At 37.8% G+C, this 20,511-nt stretch overlaps 1 protein-coding gene across 1 annotated transcript in view; it reads right to left on the minus strand.

Annotated features, from left to right (window-relative positions):
• The window catches only part of PDE10A (phosphodiesterase 10A), a 301,507-nt gene that overhangs the window by 89,945 nt on the left and 191,051 nt on the right, over nucleotides 1-20,511 (minus strand). The window contains exons 4-5 of the mRNA XM_034670799.1: nucleotides 6,899-7,019; nucleotides 5,845-5,894 (exon numbers count right to left, since the gene is read on the minus strand). Coding sequence (XP_034526690.1) covers nucleotides 5,845-5,894; nucleotides 6,899-7,019 — 171 coding nt within the window. The remainder of the gene's footprint in view (nucleotides 1-5,844; nucleotides 5,895-6,898; nucleotides 7,020-20,511) is intronic.

Genomic DNA, 20,511 nt, shown 5'->3' on the forward strand with positions numbered 1-20,511 from the left:
TCCTAGTGGCTTTAGAAAAGCTGTATTTTAACACTGTTTTTAGTCTCTTCCACTTACTGGACCTATTAGGTTTCTTATCATCATTTGCATTAAATGAGACAATTTCTATTTTCCTCAAAAACTGCCCATTTTGTCTAGATTTCCATATTTATTAGTGCAAGCATCTTCTCATAATTAATCATTTTCATTCTATCTATTGTTGTATCTTCTAAATGATTAAACATAAACAATTGTGTTTTCTCTTTTTTATTAATTAGGTTAGCAAATAGCTTATATCTGTATAGTCTTTTTTTAAAAAAAGATTTAATTTATTTGAGAGGGGGGGTGGGGGACAGCGGGGTGGAGGGGCAGAGGGAGAGAGAGAATCCTCAAGCAGACATGGGGCTTGATCCCACGACCTGAGCCAAAAGTCAGACACTCAACTGACTGCACCACCCAGATGCCCCTAAATCTGTACAGTCTTTAGATTCTATTGTTTTATTGTTTATACGGGTTTTCTTTTTCCAAGTTTATAGGTTAAATTGGCAAATCCCTAGAGGACAGAGATTTTTTCTACTACCGTGTCTCTAGTACTTGGAACACTACCATGCAGTTGTACCCAGTAAGAATGTGCTGAATTAATGAATTTTCTGCTCTCTTCTTTATTAATGCCTCAAAAATGTATACAAGATGTTTAATACTTCAAAGGACATGGATTTTCCACTGCGAACAATTTTGCCCAGAGCTTTAGCAATACTACAATTCATTTTCCTAAATATTGTACTCTATCAATATCCCAATAACTGCATTTCCCCCCCAAAGCGTCACATTACACATTATTTATGATAATTTCCTTGTTTTTAGCCATTATGGGGATCTGAATTCTTATGCATCAAAGTAGGGTTTAACCCAAAGAAGAAAGGGAAACCCACGTTGGTAAATCCTAAAATTATATATATATATATATATATATATATATATAATATTTTGGATAAACCTACTTATTGATACTACAAACATTCTCTAAATTGTATTTCTGATCTATCAATCACTAAAAACACTATTGTATTCTTCTGTTCTTTTTTTTTTTTTTTTTGGTGTGTTTTGCTTTACAAATTTTGATGCATCAAATATTTATAGCATAAACTTCCTAACAGCTCTGCCTTCACTGCAGACTAAACCCTTCAGAAATCCCAAGTGACCTCCTGTTCCAATTTAATGCTTTTATTCCCCAAACTCAACTTCATCATTGATCCTGGGGCACTTGCTCTCCTTTTGTTTTCATTTTTCTGGAATAGGTTTGCTTGATCTAAAATTACCTTTTTATTTATTTATTTATTTGAGAGAGAGAGAACACAGGACGGGGTGAGGAAGGGGCAGAGGGAGAGGGAGAAGCAGACTCCCCCTGAGCAGGGAGCCCGATGCAGGCACCTCTAAAATTACCTTTTTATTTGCAACCACTCCTGAATCCTTTGTTTATATGCGTCTCTATAAAACAGAAGACAGTTGTGGCATTTTTCAATAAGACTTTTTTTCTTTTGATAGCTGGGCCCATTCTACTTACAACTTTGTTGTGACATATTTTTGTAAGGAGTTCCATGATCTATTTTATGTTTTATTTTTTGTGTTTTAATACTGCTTAGTTTGTCTTCTATCTTTTCCTTAACTTCCCATGTTTTCTTTAAATGTTTTCCTCTCTGGTAATATTGATGTGAGTTTTTAATTCTACTAGTGGAACTTTTGATATATTTAAATATTATTTAAATTATATTTCTTAATGTATCAATTTTGGAAATTATTTCTGCTGATTCTTATTTATGAAAAAAGAAATTAATACTTTTATAAGAATTTTATAATTCCTCCCATCTCTATTTTAATCCTTGGTATTTTTGATATAGACTAAAAATTTTATCTCAGTCTATTTGGGTTACATTATTAAAATTTTTTCACTAAATCATATACATTCTAAGTTGAGTTATTTAAGGCTTCATAACTATGATTCAAAATCCTGAGGGAATTTTTTTAAAAAGATTTATAAATATCTATAAAATGCTACCTTGTATTAAGAAAATACACGTGTCTGCTCACTCAAGGCGGGGGAGAAAGCTTTATTTTATTTAATATGGTTAGCTTACATTTTAGAAGTATGTCAACATCTGTTCAAGCAATAGGGCAGATTAGATGATATGATACTCCTGAGAAAACAATTTTAAAATTATTTAAGGCTGGAAAAAGTACATTTTACAATCCTTTCCAATGCATTGGTGGACTGAGAAGAACGGATGGAATCCATGGGAATCTAAAAAGAAGTTCAATAAAGGAACCTTCAAGGCAAGCAAATCCTGAGCTGGATTGTTCTTGAGAGCAACAAAGCCTAGGCATACTGCCCTCCCCTCAGGAAGTCACTGTGGCAAACAGGAGAACCCCTACAAGGAGCCAGGACCCACAAAGGGCTAACGCCTCATTTTAGCTGGAAGGGTAAATACACTTAGAGCTGCAACGAGATTACTAGGACCCCAGTTTATCTTGAATTTACTGTTAGAGGGAAAATAAAAATCTCTTTTGAGAAGTCGTAACTGTGTATCACATGGGTGTGAGGCTTGAATCCATACTAGTTTGTAGTCTGAAAAAAGTCTCATGAGATAATTTAAAATAGTCCTGGATTAGTAGTGCCTTAGGTGACTGGCAAAAACAAATACGTTTCCTGTCTCCAGGAAAGGAACTTAAACACAGCTCTTAAGAACAGCCACTTAAAAAGGCCCAAGGAAGAATATGATTCACAGTTAAAACGTAAAAGAAAATAAAACACATGAGCAAATAAGTGACCAGAACAAAAGCAATGTAAATTCAGAAAGAATATAAAACAATATTAAAGAGGTATAGCTAATGTTATATATAGTTATGTCCCAAGAAATAAATAAGTTTATCTACTTAAAAAATATCCAGGGAATGAAAAACTATACTGAAGAACTGAGAAAAATAAAAAAAGAACCCAAAAGTAACTATGTTCAAGTCAATATACAGAGAGATAATTTTTATCAATCTGAACGCTCTATCCAGCAAAGGTATATTTTTTCAAGAAAATGATGATATAAAGACATACTCAGATAGACAAAAACTGAGAGTTTCCCACCAGCACACTCTCACTAAGGGAAATTCTACAGGTCAGAAGAAAAGTGATTCCAAATGGAAGACTTGAGATGCAAGAAAAATGACAAGCAGAGAAAGCTCTAATTACGTAGATACATCTGAAGGAACACTTCAGGGGCACCTGGGAGGCTCAGTCGGTTACGTGTCTGAGTCTTGATCAGCTTAGGTCTTGAACTCAGGGTCGTGAGTTCAAGGCCCACGTTGGGCTCCATGCTGGGTGTGGAGCCTACTTAAAAAAAAAAAAAAAGACAAAGGAAAAAAAGAAAAAAACACTTCAGTAAACTTAAGACTTCACAGGCAATGTCTTCTTCCTACCCAGAGAAATCCCCAGGGCAGGGAAATAGTAAGGGTGTAGCTGCCTGTGCAGAACACATACAAAGAAAAATGTGGTGAACAAAACGCAGTAATTATCCCCTCAAAGTATCCTCCCAGCAAGACAAGGTCTCTGCCTTCATGAAGATTACATTCTAGTGAGAAAGCCAGATCAACAATGACACAAATCACAGATAAACACATAATTACAGAATCGGCTAAATTCTCGGAAGGAGAAGCACATGACATGAACACACAAGAGAGTGAGACGGTCTTCGGAAGGTCAGAAGAGGCTACAATTTTTGTGAGGTACTCTGCTGTTCCTAGGGACATGCTGTTGAGCTAGACAGGACCCAGGAAGCAGGGGCCCCAGAGAGAGCCATGCAGATTGAAATCAAATGATGTCAGGAGCATACAGGATCAAGAGCTGACTAAAGCCTGCCAGGAACATAGTGTCATCCCCTCAATTAAGTTACAAAAGTGAAAGAATTAGAACTGATATATATAGAATACAGTTTACACATTGTGGACACAAAAGCTTTTTCTAAATCACATATTCCAGGAACCTACTTCATGAAGGTCAACGTATAAACAAGTTTGCAAAAATAAAGCAAAAAACAACAACAAAACAAAACAAAGCAGCCAAATGACTAAGAATATGGGATTTGGGATCTAAATCCAGGCCCTAAAAGTTGAGCACTTCCTGAGCCTCACACACCCTGCAGACCCCTGGCCTCTTGTTGCCTGCCCTTCCTGACCTCTGCAAACCACTTCCCCCCATTCTCTTTCACACAGAGCAGAAGAGGGTCATCCCATGGGGCCGTCTCAGTTCCAGGGTTCACTCACTTCTATTCATATAAACAGCCAGAAATGCTGAGTCCAGGATCCAGGCTTCAGCAGAGAACTGGACTGGTCTGAGTTTGGGTCACAAATAGCTGTGATTGACGGGAAAGGGTCACATGGTATATACTCAGCTGCCAAGGCCAAGCCCTGTGAGTTGTGTGCAGATCCCAGGGTGTCATAAGGAGATGTGCACTTGCAGGGTTACCCTGAGCTAACATACACACCGGGACATTTTAAATATCATTGCAAATTATATAATAGTTTTTTGAAAGGCAAAATTTTAGAAATAAATATTTAGAATGAACAGGAAAAAATGAGATTTGTTATTTTAGTAGCTTAGCCATTAGCCTGAAATATCATTTAAAGTTTTTAGAAGTAGTAGTGATATCTGAATAATTCAATTTAATAAACATTCTTGTTCTGTACATGGAAGGCACTAGGAGAGATGCTGCGTGAATGCGAAGATGAGTAAGAAAAGGTCCTTGCCCTAAAGAGCTTTTAATCCTGTAACATAAATTTTTACTATGCAAGCAAAAAGAAGGGCTGCAGAAACGAAGATGATCAATCATGGGTTCAGTAGATCAGCCAAGAAATATTTTTGTGCAACTACTGTTCGTCCGTTGCACTGCTGTATTATTCAAGAGTACTATCAAACACCTCAGAACACTTGCATCTCCACTCCTATTAACATTTTATGTAATATAAATAGCACACATTTTGATTACTCATGAATACAAGTATTACATTGCAAAAATACTTTCCAAATATCAATTAACGATGCCTAACACATAAGAAATACATAGTGAAAATTTTCCAAATATATTTATAAATGATTTCTATATATTTTAACTATGAATATAATTCTTACTTGCTCAGAATATTATTCTAAAATGTTATGTATGTGGTTTTAATATCATAACAAAAATCAAATGCCAGTAGTTGAACATCTTGAAGTACTTTTGACAGTGCTTTCTATACACTGCATTTGATGGTGGGCTGTGCTTTGAGTAAGTTAAACCAGAAACACAGGGTCCAGCCTGTTGCACAGAAGACTGGAGCAGGTGCCCAAGAAGCCCTGTGCCGTGGATAGTCTGAGCTATGGCCACCAGAGCTCAGGGACCCCCACTTAGTAACTCTGTCCCAGCACTGCTGGAGTTGCCTTTAAGAAATCTAAAAAATCTCTTAAAAATGCTAAACTTTTGTTCTCACTCTACCCTACTGCAGACTGCATGTTGCATGCACCGTCCATGACGCCCCAGCCCACAGTGCTGAAAGAGCGTCTGTACAAAACAGTAAGTCTAGAAATGCCATTCCTAAGATAGGATACCATAAACCAAAACTAAAACAATAAATGAATTGTAAGATTTTATGCCCAAATGTTGCCACGCTGGTAAACTTTTCAGCTGGCAATAACTGTATATGGAAACGGAACACAAAAATGAGTTTCAAGTACCTAATTCCCGTGCATCTGTTAAATTGTTTGTAACACAGTGTATCTTTTTAAAAAAGCTTATGACATTTGCTTATCTAGAGCACCAAAATCTAAATTTAGATACTTACATTATTGCACTCTCCAAGGAAATACAGTGCAAATCCATCAGCTTTTGTGGCTGCCAAAGTAATAAAAAAGGGAAGAAACTAATCTCAATGGAAGAATAGACCACGAATAGACCACATACGAACTCTTTAAGGTGAGACCTCAGATAGGAGTCTTTGTGAAAGGACTGTTAACATAATTAATGGTCATGCAGTCAACTGAGCAGATTAATTTATGGCTTTACTCAATCACATAATTAGAGCATTTTCATTCATTATTTATCAGCTATTGCAAATTTTAAGATGTGACATCCTCAAATGCATATAGCAACCGATGTACTATGTAATAATATCTCTGTGAAACTTTAAATATCATAATTGGAAATATTTAAGAACTGCACTTAATTTTTAAAGTATGAAAAATACCAGATGTGATATCTATAACAATGAATAATCAATATTAGCATCAACCAAAAAGGATGATATATATATCCACATACCATCACTGTAGAGAACAGAATTTAACTTTCCTAAAACAGGGCCGCCTGAAGGCAACAACCGTAGCAGATAACAGACACTGTCGTCCAGGACTGCCTGACTGCAGATTACTGCTTCACTCCCTTTTACTCGTGTGGCCTTGGGTAAAACACGTGGCCTGTCTTTGCCACAGCCTCCTCATCAGTAAAATGGCGACAACAGTATATAAATCTGTGATCTCCCCAAATAAATTAAAGATGGTTTTTTTCCCTTAAAAACTAATGATTTCCTTCACAAAGATGTGATTTAATTCAATAAAAGTCTATCTAGGTTTTATTTAGAAAGCATAGTACATTCCATTTATGGATCTGGCAGATAGATACTTTTTTTGGATTAGATAATTTACGAACTTTTAGGTTTGACTCATTCTGGTAGTTTCATAATAAAATATTTTCATTCCAAATTTAGCCCAAGAATAGAAGTAAATAAATGACTTGCATTTGCCTTGTAGTAAGTATATTACTTTTTCCATTTTCTGCAACGGAATAAAAGAAACTTCGGTTCAAATTTTCTACCAGGAGGAATACAAAACATTTCTTACCTATTTTAATGATGCTACTCAATTCATAGAGGAGTAGCTGGTTGTCTCCTCCTGTATCCAACCGTTGTTCTATGTAGCTGTTCAGTTCATATACAACTCCCTGCATATTCGTGTCTTGGTACTTTTTAATTAAAAAAAAAAGGAAGAAAGAAAGAAAGGACATAATTAAATATAATAAAATAAAAATCCCTTAGTTTATAAAATATACTATTAACATATATAATTTTATATACTTCCTTTTATGCTTTTTATGCTTGTAAAGAGCATTATTTAAATATTAAAATCTACTATAAAATAGACTGAAAATTAAAATTGCTAGGACTTAGAATTATAGATTCCACGTATACTTATTTATATTAAAATATTAAATTTTACAAATTACCTCTTTATTTCTTAAGTTTTATATATAACCAATAAAAGTAGTACAAAAGTTTGCTAACAGAATGAAACACTGTAAGATGCTAGAAAAGTGAACTGATATGCAGGGCACTGAGGGAAGCAGAGTTTATTACTCTCCATTCATATGCACCAGTGGGGCCCCCACCCTGGTTGGATCTCAACTCTTCCCTAGACAGGAGGCAGTGGCTCTCACGGTTGCTGCCACGGCAGTTCCAGCTGTCCCACTGCAAGTCCAAAGCCCTGGGCTTCCCTGTGGTAGCACGGACGACAGCAGGTGGAAGGGGTTTGGGAAAAAGGTGGAAGCTAAATCGTAGCTACTCCGGCACAAGCCAGCACCGTGTCTTCTCTAAAAGTACTGAAAAACTGCTTCCCTTCGTAAGCCTGTTCTCCAAACAAGAGCCATGGTAAATTTTATAAACAAAATAAAATTCTGTCATTCCCTGGCTTAAAATACTCCTGAGCCTTCCCACTGGACTTAGAATAACAGACTCCTCACAGGACTGCCTTCCACATTCTACAAAATGCGGTCACTGTCACCTACAACACTGTCTCAAGCCACCTTTTTCTTCCTTGACCTTTCGGATATCTTTCACTCCTAAAGGTTTATTACTTGCCATTATTCTTTTTTCAAAATTCCAATATAGTTTACAGTGCCGTATTAGTGTCAGGTGTACAAGATAGTGACTCCTCACTTCCATGCATCACCCGGTGCTCATCACAAATGCCCTCCTTCGTCCCCGTCACCTGTTTCCCCATCTCCCCTCCCACCTCCCCTCTGTAACCAGCATGTGTTCTCTAGAGTCAAGAGTCTGCTTCTTGGTTTGTTTCTTTCCTCTCTCCCTTGTCTTTCCATTTGTTTTGTTTCTTAAGTTCCACATAGGAGTGAAATCATACGGTATTTGTCTTTCTCTGACTTATTTTGTTTAGCGTTATCCTCTCCAGCTCCATCCACATCGTTGCAAACAATTGCCATTATTCTTGACCACTGTTCTCAATGAATGTCTGGGGAATGAGTGAACGTGAATAAATACATGAAAGAATGCATGAATCAATCATTCCACACATAGGCACTGGCAATCCTGACAATCCACTCCACACAGGCACTCTTCTATACAGAAGAGATGCTAAGGAATTAACAGAATAAAGTTCCAGTCTTCAAGGAACTTACATTCTAGGTGGAAGAAAATAAATAAATGAATATTATAGTGTGATAGGTGGTGATAGGTGCTATGCAGAAAAGGGAGCAGGCAAGGCTAACTGCCAAGACCTTTGGCAGGAGAAAGTTAGCCAAGATGCCCTTCAACAGACCAATGGATAAAGAAGACGTGGCCCATATATAGAACAGAATATTACTCAGCCATCAGAAAGAACGATTACCCAACATTTGCAGCAACATGGACGGGACTGGAGGAGATTATGCTAAGTGAAATAAGTCAAGCGGAGAAAGACAATTATCATATGGTTTCACTCATTTATAGAACATAAGGAATAGCAGGAAGATCGGTAGGAGAAGGAAGGGAAGAATGAAGGGGGGGTAAACAGAAGGGGGAATGAACCACGAGAGACTGTGGATTCTGGGAAACAAACTGAAGGCTTCAGAGGGGAGGGGGGTGGGGGATTGGGATAGGTCTGTGATGGGTATTAAGGAGGGCACGTATTGCATGGAGCCTGGGTGTTATATGCAAACAATGAATCATGGAACACTACATCAAAAACTAAGGATGTACCGTATGGTGACTAACATAACATAATAAAAAAAGAAAAGAAAAGAAAAGAAAGTTACCCTTTTAAATAGGAGGGACAGGGAGGGAAGGCTTCACTGGCATGAGACATCTGAACAGACACCATCGGAGCCTAATACCTTTTCCCCTGGAATCAGCCTACCCTCCCCTACCTTCCATATCGGGGACTGCTGATTATCCACCACCTGTCTCTGCTTCTGACCTATAAGCAGACTCTAGTTCACACAGGCCCCAGAAAATGAAGTTTGAAGGATGACTTGTCTCAAGGTGCAATACATACCAAAAAAAATAAGACACTACTTTTTAGAGATCCAAACACCATTATGGGTCCCAGTGAGAGGGCAGTGGACATCAGGTGAGCAATGGAGCTGGAGCTCAGGTCTGACTCAGAAGTGAGCCCCAGTGGGTTTTCAAACACCTGTGGTAACTACAGTTTTAGAATGCACTTTTGGAAAGGCATCCTCAGAAACTGACAGAATTGCACCCGGAAGGATCCCCACTGAACAGGAGTGAAGATGTGAGACTTCCAGAAATCTAGAGGAAGCGCCTTCCCAGCAGAGAGAACAACAGAAATAAACTAACGAACATGGCCCCAAAGTGTCAAAATAGACACCTACCAAGCATTCTTATGCTCTAGCACCAACTTTGAGAAAGACTGTCTCCTTAGACTCTCACCTACTGCTGCCTCTCCCTGCATCCGCTCCAAAATCAGCTTCTCTGCTCTGCGTGCTCTGCTCCCACAGCTGCTGACCCTCAGGAGCCTGGGGTCGGCCCCTGGAACCTGTGCATCCTACCTGCTTTGCTGTACACTCAACCACGGTAAACCACTGGCCTCCTAATCAGGCTTTGTGACTCTTTTTGCTAAAAGTTTATCTGGTTAGCAGTTAGTCATAACTTCCCAGTTATTCTCTAGCTGCAGATATTCTCCAGGTCCTACTCTTGTGCAGATACCACTGTGGGAGCGAAAGCCTACACAAAAAACTCCCGAGCAGTCTGAAATTCTAATGCCTACCAAGCACAATGGCATTGTATGGGGCCACAAAGGCTCATACTGCCCCTTTATCGTCCGTAAACAAGACCCTGTTTGATGACTGCCGGTTTTGAAGAACTCCAGAGTAAAGATTCTGCTCTAACATACTCTCTCTCCCTCACCACTAATTAGAACCATTCGCTTTGTGTTTTTTCCCCAAAGTACTGGGAAAGTGCTTATCTGAGACTGAAGCTAACCCAAAGAAAAGCTAGGCTAAGAGAAATAAAAAGACTGTCATAATGACAGAGTTTGAATCCCTAGATCCAGACACACAGAAACCATCATGCCCAAAACCCTATCCCTAGACACAGACTGTTCGTGAACCAATACATCTCTAAACACGTCCTTTCTCTTCTGGGGAGGGGCACGTTAGCTAGCCTCAGGTGGGCTCCTAGTCACCCCCGGAGGAGGCCCTATAAAAATGATACACAGGCAGACGCCTTTCTCTGACAACGCGATCCTGAGAGTCCACCCTCATGGGACCCGTGCGCAGTGCTGAGAGTGAAAAACAGCTGCTCACCGTCTCCTCTGGAAGGACTGGGTTGTCACGTAAGTGAGAAAGAGAGGACATGCCTCAATATGGGCAGTTCGTCCGGGGTTTCCTTTCTCAGTGTCTCTGAGCTTTCCTTTTCTCATTTGTAGAACGAGGAGGCTGAAGCACACTGCCTTTAAAACACCTTTCAACACTCGCTGTCTATGATAATCTGTGACCTAGGATTTTCATTTTGTCATTAAACTTCAAATTCTAATAGATGGGTTAGTACACCCTGCTTCCTTTGATTGCCAATGACAACCGCATCATAAGAGCAAAGTGTTTTATTATGGTTACTATTACATATTAATGCACTATTAACTCTCAGATATGTTTAAAGCCTTATTTACATAGTGAATCACTCAAACCATAATATACTATAAAACTTAAAATAATAAATAAATGTGAAGAAGTAAGCATAAGGATTGTTGGATTGTTGGCCTCCAGCCATCTTGCTCCTCAGGACCAGCATCACATAAGGAAAGGCAGAGGAAACCCGTGGAGGTGAACGTCAAATCACACCCTTCCAAGGCGCTCTTTGGAAACACTGTGATGAAGGAGGCTTACTAAGGGATTAGTTCAATTTAGTTAAATCAACTTTCAAGATTCTAGCTTCACTGAAAGAAAATCACAAGAGTATTAATGAAGTTGCTCAGAACTGGTATTTATACAGCATTTTAACTTCACAAAGTCATTTCATTGCCTTTATTCTACGTAAGAACCCATCCAAAGCATATACTGAGTATCACTGAGACTTTCATAATTCAGGAAGTTAGAATTCTCAGGTAGAATGAGCTTGGCAATGTGTAACTTCTCCAACCTTAGAATCCAACTGGATCCTGTCACCCTCATTTTCTGTTCCACATTGATTTTCATGTAGAGCTTGCTTTCCATTAGAGCAACTTCTGAAAACATGGGTTTGCAAAGACATGACTTCACTAAAAGGATTGCAGTGACCTAACACCGAAACTGTGCACTCTGTCAAGCTCTGTCTGACAGACATCGTTGTGTTTCCCACAGAACTTTAACAGGCCCTGAACCACTGCTGTGAGTCTGCTGTGATGGCTAAGAGCACTTGGAACAGTTTGGGAACTAGGGGAATAGCCACTCCAGCACCTGCAGGGAAATGACGTTTTATGAGATATGATGAGAACGAGTGGAGCAGTATTGATCCTTGGTGATAGCTGGTTTAGTCCAGAGAACCACTGCTCCCAGACTTGCTAACGTGAATTAGGTGTTTAAACACATGGGAAAACAACTTCACCAGGAGAGGTTAGAGGCAATTCAAGAATGAAATGAGAGCTTGAACGGTGTGAGGTCTGTGATCCCTGCTGGCCTGAGAGCCCATGAGTCTATGAGGGATCATGGGCCTGTCCTGAAGGGCTAGGACCATTCACTAGAAAACATGATGAGACAGGTGTTGGATAAACACTAAAGAAGGTGTAAAAACAGCTTTTAGTTTTTAGTATAATCCTCAATAATTGAATAATATCTTCTCATTCTTTAATTTTTTCTGATTTCTTTATCTTTTTTATAACTTATTTTTGACATAATTTCAAACTTATAAAAAACTGCAATACAAAAAACTCCTTGATACCATTGACATTGACATTTTGTCCTATTCGCTTTCTCATTCTCAGTTAATTCTGCTTCCTTCCTTCCTTCTTTCCTTCCTATTCACCTACTATCTATTATTCTATCTACACACACACACCATAGTCATTTTTTCCTATTTTTTTCTATTTGAGATATTGGTGTGCTCCTTTACCCCACGACTTCACTGTCTATTTCCTAAAAAATAGAATATTGTCTTACATAGTTATAACACAGTTACAATGATCAGAAATTTTAACATTGCTACAGCAATATTAGCTAATTAAACTCCACATTCAATGCCATACAGTGTCCCGATAATACCCTTATAGTTCTCCATCCCGCTGGGCCAGGGTCAAATCCCAGATCACATGTGGCATTTGGTTTTATGCCTATTTGGTATACTTTAATGTGGAACAATTCCGCAGTCTTTCTCTTGTGTTTCTTGAACTTGATGCTCTGTACAATGTGGGCCAATTGTTTTCTCAAGATTAGAATCCAGTTTTGCATTTTTGGCAACTGTACAGTGACGTGCTGGGGTTAGAACTCTATCGCCCCTCCTGTAGGTGGTATCTGGCATCCTACTGGGAAGAAGAGCTTTCCATTCTCCTCATTCATTCACTGATATGAGTCTGGACTCAAAGATTCTTCTTTCATTCCATCGTTTACCATCTATTACTATTGTCATATATGCATTTTGATTCTCCAATTATCCCAGATTTGACCAACAGGAATCCCCTCAAGATAGCTCCTATATCGCTCTGACATTCATCATGAGTCTTTCAAAACTTTACTTTCTCATCACATATTTTGCCAGCCCTGGTATTAGCCATTTCTGTTTCTCAAAGAAATACAAGTTCCTTTTAATGGAGAAGGTATTTACAGTTTAAGCACAGCAGTTATATGTGCCACTGCCATCAATTTATGTGAATAATGTATGGATGATGGGGCGCCTGGGTGGCACAGCGGTTAAGCGTCTGCCTTCAGATCAGGGCGTGATCCCGGCGTTATGGGATCGAGCCCCACATCAGGCTCTTCTGCTATGAGCCTGCTTCTTCCTCTCCCACTCCCCCTGCTTGTGTTCCCTCTCTTGCTGGCTGTCTCTATCTCTGTCGAATAAATAAATAAAATCTTTAAAAAATATATATATACATACATATATACAAATGTGTAATTCTGTATTTATCTACTTATATATACATACAGGGATATTAAAAACTATGAATTCATACTAATACCTCCCATTCCAGCAGCTAAACAATTCAGTGTGCATTCCAATACTCCCCATTTCCACATTTGTAATTCCCTCATGCAACAGTGAGAAGTCTTACTGACAATAGCCTTAATATATTTATATAGTTTCTGAGGCCTAGAATATACAGAAGTAGTTTCAGAAATGCTAAGCCGTAGCAGTGAAAACAGCAAACCTAAGGTGTCAATACTTTTTCAGATTATTAGGTAAATTTAAGAAACACTGAAATGTACAATTCATTAAAATCTGACAACTAGATAAATCCTTATAACATATATACTTATTAAGACATACAAAATCAACATACATAAATCAGTGTCATTTCTATGCACTAACAACAAGCTATTTACAATAGCATCAAAAAAGAATAAAATATTTAGGAATAAATTTAACCAAGGAGATGTAAGATAGGTAGACTGAAACCTATAAAAAATTGAAAAATGAAATAGAGGAAGACACAAAATAAATGGAAAGAAATTCCATGTTCAGGGGTTGGAGGAATTAATATAGTTAAAATGTCAATAATATTCAAAGCGATCTATTCATTCAATGCAATCCCTATCAAAATTCCAAGTTTTTTTTTTTCACAGAAAGAGAAAAAACAACCCTAAGATTTGTATGGAACCACAAAAGACCCTGAAAAGCCAAAGCAATCTTGAGAAAAAAGACCAAAGCTAGAAGCACCACTATTCCTGATTTCAAACTATATCTTTATAAGGCTTTAATAATCAAAATAATACAGTACTGGTAAAAAAGAGGCACATAGATGAATGGAATAGAACACAGAACTCAGAAATATACCCATAAGTACACAGTCCACTTATCTTAAATAAGGACACCAAGATTAAACAATGTGGAAAAGACAGTCTCTTCAATAAATGGTGCTGGACAAACTGGATATCCACATGCGGAAGAATGAAACTGGACCCTTATCTTTCAGCATACACAAAATCAACTCAAATGAATTAAAAACTTACATTTAAGACCTGAAACTGTAAAACTCCTAGAGGAAATCACAAGGAAAACATAGTTCTTTGACACTGGTTTTATGTCAAAAGCACAGGCAACAAAGGCAAAAATAAACAAGTGGGACTACATCAAACTAAAAAGCTTCTGCACAGCAAAGGAAACCATCACCAAAATGAAAAGGCAAACCACGGAATGGGAGAAAACATTTGCAAACCATTTATCTGATAAAGAAGTAATATCTAAGATTTAAAAAAAAAACAATTCATACAACTGAATAGCAAAATGATCCCAAATAACTCAATTAAAAAACGGGCAGAGGAGCTGAACAATTTCTAAAGACATACAAATGGCCAAAAGGTGCAGGAAAAGGTGTTTAATATCACTAATCATCAGGGAAATGCAAATCAAAATTACAATGAGATATCACCTCACACCTGTTAGGATGGCTATCATCAAAAAGATGAGAGATAACAAGTGTCCGTGAGGGTGTGGAGAAAAGGGAGCCCTTCCGCACCAGGGGTGGGAATGCAAACTGGTGCTGTTACTATGGAAAACAGTATGGAGGTTTCTCAAAAAATTAAGACCAGAACTATCAAATGATCCAGCAATCTTTTTTCTGGGTATATATTTGAGGGAAATGAAATCACTGTCTCAAAGAGATATCTATCTGCACCTATGTTCACTGCAGCATTTTCACAATAGCCAAGATATGGAAATAACTGAAGTGTCTGTCAACAGATGAATGTATAAAGAAAATGTCACACACACATGCACACAGAATGTGTAATGTGTATATATATATATATATATATATACATACACACAAATATATACATAATTTATATATATAATTTGTGTGTGTGTGTGTATATATAGAGAGAGAGAGCGCACGCACGCGTGCTTTAGAATATTATTCAGCCCTAAAAAAGGAGGAAATCCTGCTATTCGTGGTAACATGGATGGACCTAGAGGGCATTATGCTAAGTAAAATAATCTAGACACAGAAAGACAAACACTGTATTATCTCACTTACATGTGGAATCTAAAAAGCCAGACTTACAGAAGTATACATTAGATTGGCAGGTAGCAGGGGCTGGGGTGTGGAGAAAATGGGGAGAAGTCGGTCAAAGGCTACAAACCTTTCTGGTGGGAATGCAAACTGGTGCAGCTACTGTGGAAAACAATATGGAGGTTTCTCAAAAATTTAAAAATACAATTACATATAATCCAGTAATTCCATTACTGAGTATTTATCTAAAGGTTATGAAAACACTAATTTGAAAAGCTATATGCATCCTTCTATTTACTGCAGCATTATTTACAACAGCCAAACCATGGAAGCAGCCCACGTGTCCATGAATAGATGAATGGACAAAGAAAATGTGTGTGTGTGTGTGTGTGTGTGTGTGTGCGTATGTAATATTGCTCAACCATGAAAAAGAATGAAATCTTGCCATTTGCAACAATATGGATGGATCTAGAGGGTATTATGCTAAGTGAAATAAGTCAGTCAGAGAAAGACAGATACCTTATGATTTCACCCATATGTGGAACTTAAGAAACAAAACAAACAAGCAAAGAAAACAAGAGACTCTTACATACAGAGAACAAACTGATGGTTACCAGAGGAAAGGTGGGTCGGGGGAGGATGGGTGAAACAGATGATGGGGATTAAAGAGGACCCTTACTGTGATGAGTACAAGGTGATGTAGAGAACTGCTGCATTACTACACTGTACACCTGAAACTAACATAACACTGTATGATAATTATACTGGAATTAAAATTTGTTAAAAAGATTATCATTTAAAAAAAGAGAGAGGACCTTAGAAATTAAAACAGACATAGAGACATACTAATCCAAATGCCACATGTACCCTTTCAAGGATCCTAATTCGAACAAAACAATTGTAAAAAGGATCTTTTCAGGGAGTTGAGGAAAACTGAATCTGGCCCAAGTGTTAAGATATTGTTAAGTGTGATTATTGTCAGGCATAAAAACGGCACATAATTGAGGTTTGTTTGTTTTTAATGTCATTTCCTATTAGAAATCTATACCAAAGTCTTTATGGGTAAAATTACATGACGACTGAGATTTGCTTTGAACTATACCAGCAAGCTAAAAAAAGGCTGGGGGAGGGGAGTGTGGCTGTAATAGGAGTAGCAAAATGATCATCACTGAAGCTTGGTGACAGGTACATGGTAGTCAACATGCCATTCTCTCTACTTGTATGCAGAGAACATGTCTACGTACAAAAGTTAAAATGGAAAGAAAGGAAGAAAGCAATAAGAGGCTCATTTACTGAGCAGCTTTTCTGTGTCCAATAATGACTGAAACGATCTACCCTGTGTGAGTTTAAGAAAGCAAAGCACTCAAAGGCTGCAAGGACATTCAGTGGTTAAGTGACAATACCAGACAATGACAGGAGGTCACTTCATATTTGTGATTAACTTCTACACGAATAACTGTGGAATAACAAATATATATATTGGGGAAAAAAGGTTACAAACTTTCAGTTGTAAGATGAAAAAGTTCTAAGACCTGATATACAACTAAAAATACCGTAGTGTATACCTGAAAAGTGCTGAGGTAGATTTTCAATGTTCTCACCACACGCACACCCCCAACACACACCCCCCAACCGTGTGAGGGACGATGTGTTCATTAATGTGACTGCGGTAATCACTTCACAATGCACACCTATATCACATGGTGTACCCTCAAATGGACACTTAAATATATACAATTATTATTTGTCAAAAATAAAAAATAATTTTTAAAAGAAAAATAATAACCATCTCAGTAATAATAATAATGAAGGACACAGAACATTTAATCTCTTTATAAAATCTCTCCCATGATCCTTCTTAATCAATCCCTGTCCCCAAGGCAACCAACCATCTGACTCGTTTCTACCACAGATTAGCCTTGCTTTTGTTTTTAGAATTTTATGGAAATGGACTCATATAATACACTGTTTTGAGCCCTGCTTTATTTGCCTGACGTAGTATCACCGATACGCACGCTGCGGTGCGCTCCAGCAGTTTGCTCCGTTCTACTGCTAGCTGCATTCTGGTGCATGAATAAAGACAAATGATATGTTTATCTGTTCTACCACTGTTAATCATTTGGGAGGTTTATGTTTTCCAGCTCTGGGCTATTAAGAATAAAGCTACTATGAACATCTTTCTGTTTTCTGTGAAAACACAGGTTTTCAGTTATCAAAGGCAAATACGTAAGAGTAAAATTCGTGGATCAAAAAGTAAATGTACGCTTAACTGCCAAACTTTTTACAATGCTACATATTAAGGACAACATTACCAAAATGATTTAGATATTTTAGATTAAAATAAATTATAAATAGAGGTCATTTATGTTATATAAACACCACTGGTGGAAAAATTCTAACTACTCTAAGAATGAGCGATCACAAGGAAGAGTTATGGAAGGCTGTGAACCTCAAAGACAGACAAAGAGAATGAGGCTATGTAGCAAAGAGGGTGCCGCTGACCCTTTTACAAATGCTTATTTTAAAAAGTTTTAAAACCCTAAATATCAGCCAAGGGACTGGTACACTCATCCTGAACTTATCCTAACACTTGGTGGGCGGGGGAGAAGAAAGAAAAGCAGCAGCTGCCTTTACTTGTCCTGCTATGTAACTGAGCAGAGACGAAATGCTACACATAGAGTTGTTTCAAAGTGTGGTACAGGGTAGGAAGGCAGATGCACCAGCAGCTCAGGGTGGAACCATCTCACAGAAAGCTAGAAAGGATACAGAACCCTGGAGAACACGGGACAGCAACACAGCAGGATACAAGTGAGACTGCGAATCCCTGTTACAAGTGGTGGAGGCGAGCAGGCTGGGATTCTGTAAGTGAGATTCTCTTAAGAACAGGTTAGCTCAACACAAGGAAACAGAAATAATAAAAACAATATTCCTAAAGAACATTACTGTAAGTTTTCAAAGGGCTTTCTGTAATGATAACTAATATTAACTAATTTAATTTAGGATGAAAAAGGTCCATGGCAAGGGCTTTTCTTGATAAGATCTTAATTCAGGAAAATGGAGTCCATGAGATAAAACACTTTTAAATCACTGAAGGAAACAGCAAGCATTTCTAATAAGTTTAAGGCTGCTAGCAGAAAAGGATTCACTTATCAGGGCAGATGAATAATAAAGATGTATCTAAGTGCTTAACCCAACAGATACATTTCTGAATGTCAGTATGTAATTAAGTCGTTTTTAAGCAAATACTTCCTCAGCAGTGTGTCAAGCGCTATTACAGGTATCAGATAAAGCTCCTACTCTCACGGAGTTTAAATGCTAGTTGGGGAAAACATATAAAAAGGTATCAGCTCGTGATGACATCTATGACAAAATTAAAACATTTTTATGACTTTGTTGCCATTTTAATTTAATAAACTGTAATCCAGGAGTAACTGAATTTTATCTGCAGCAACTCTATGACTAGACCATTAGTATATTCTTTTTCATACAATAAAGAAATGTGCCTTTAAACACCTTTGATTCTGTGGACTAAGACCAGCTATGTGTTCGGGCTTGATACAGTCCCTCTGTGGTTAGTACTTCTCAAAGTCTATCCTCTAAAACAGAGCTGTGGTTGCCAAGAACTGTCTGACAACATAGGTACTAATTTAACATCTTGCAGAAGAGGAATGTGTTTAGTTTCCACTTAAAATTCTTTTTTTGGTAACGATTTGATACTGCTTTTTTAGATGAAACATCACCTTGCCTACTGCCATACTGATTAATAGGCTGGATCAGCAAAAGCTTTCACAGGCAGATGATCCATATGTTTAATCTATTGTTAATATTACGGGCTTCATCTTAAGTACAAGCAAACAAAACTCACTGTCTTTAAATGGTCAGTATGAAATATTTCCATATAGCAGAATGTTGTACTTCGGTTATATACATTAGTATTTTGCAACTAATTCTTTCAGGAAGCCAAGATGCTTAGAACTGATATTCCACACAGGTTTCTGAGGTTTCTGTGGCTACTGTTAATAACCAACAGCAAAATCTCTGAAATGAAATTTAGGGTAAAACTAACCATACCACACTTTTTAAGAAAACTTCTTTTGGGTTTCCACCAAACTCAGGTTGCCTAAACCATTTTGGCCTGTGTAATAAGGAGAACATGGATTTTGCTTGTAGGCACCCCATATTCCTCACTAAGGTGGGATGATTTTCCAATGGAATAAGAAATATTTGGGCTCTATGATACTCAAAATTCAAAGCGCCAGAATTTCATTTTACCTGATAGGAACATTACATCTATTGTCTGTTCCTCTGGTTTCTCACTCTTGCTGATTTGCTGATAATCAATAGGGACAGGTTACCTGCCTGCCCTCCAGGTCCCTGTTCATAAGTATCATTGTTCACTGTCCAAAGCCCACTTCTTTGCCAAAGTCTGATTAAAGGTAATTACAATTAGGAAGATTTTAAAGACATGCTTTCTGTCTGCTTCTCCACCTGTTCTAACTTCTATCCTTGGGCCACAGCAACTTAGCCTGAGATTATCTACAAAGGGAGGATATAGGTAACATGAGAAATTACTCCAGAAAATTCTAACATGTGTCTATCCTACTCCAGCCACCGTAATATCACTTCATTTACTTAACATTGAACCACATTTTAATATTACACCTTTGAAACTAACGATTGATGTAAAATCAGATCTATAAACAGATTGGCATTTTTATGAACTTCAGTAATAATAATACAAACTTTGTCCTGAAAAAAAGTGGATTGGAACTCTTCCCCTAGAGAATAAGTGAAGTGACTTCCCTTGGGTAACGCATCACATGCCCAGAAGTTGAAAGCCAAGTCTTCTGCTTATTCAGAGAAAAGTACTGACTACTCAAAAATGTTTTCTTTTTCTTCCACTGTTTTTTGTTGTTATACTCATTTTTCTGACAACCAATTTAAAGTCTTTTATACATGATACGGTATGAAAAGAAATGGAAAATGAGTAAATGGGGCTCAGTTCTAAAGGAAAAGACTGATCTGCCACAAGGAGGCTCCAAAGGCGGGCAAGGCACTGTCCTTCCAGTGTTCCTCCCTCCCTGTCC

This window comes from Ailuropoda melanoleuca, chromosome 10, assembly GCF_002007445.2.
Source record: "Ailuropoda melanoleuca isolate Jingjing chromosome 10, ASM200744v2, whole genome shotgun sequence".
NCBI lineage: Eukaryota > Metazoa > Chordata > Mammalia > Carnivora > Ursidae > Ailuropoda > Ailuropoda melanoleuca.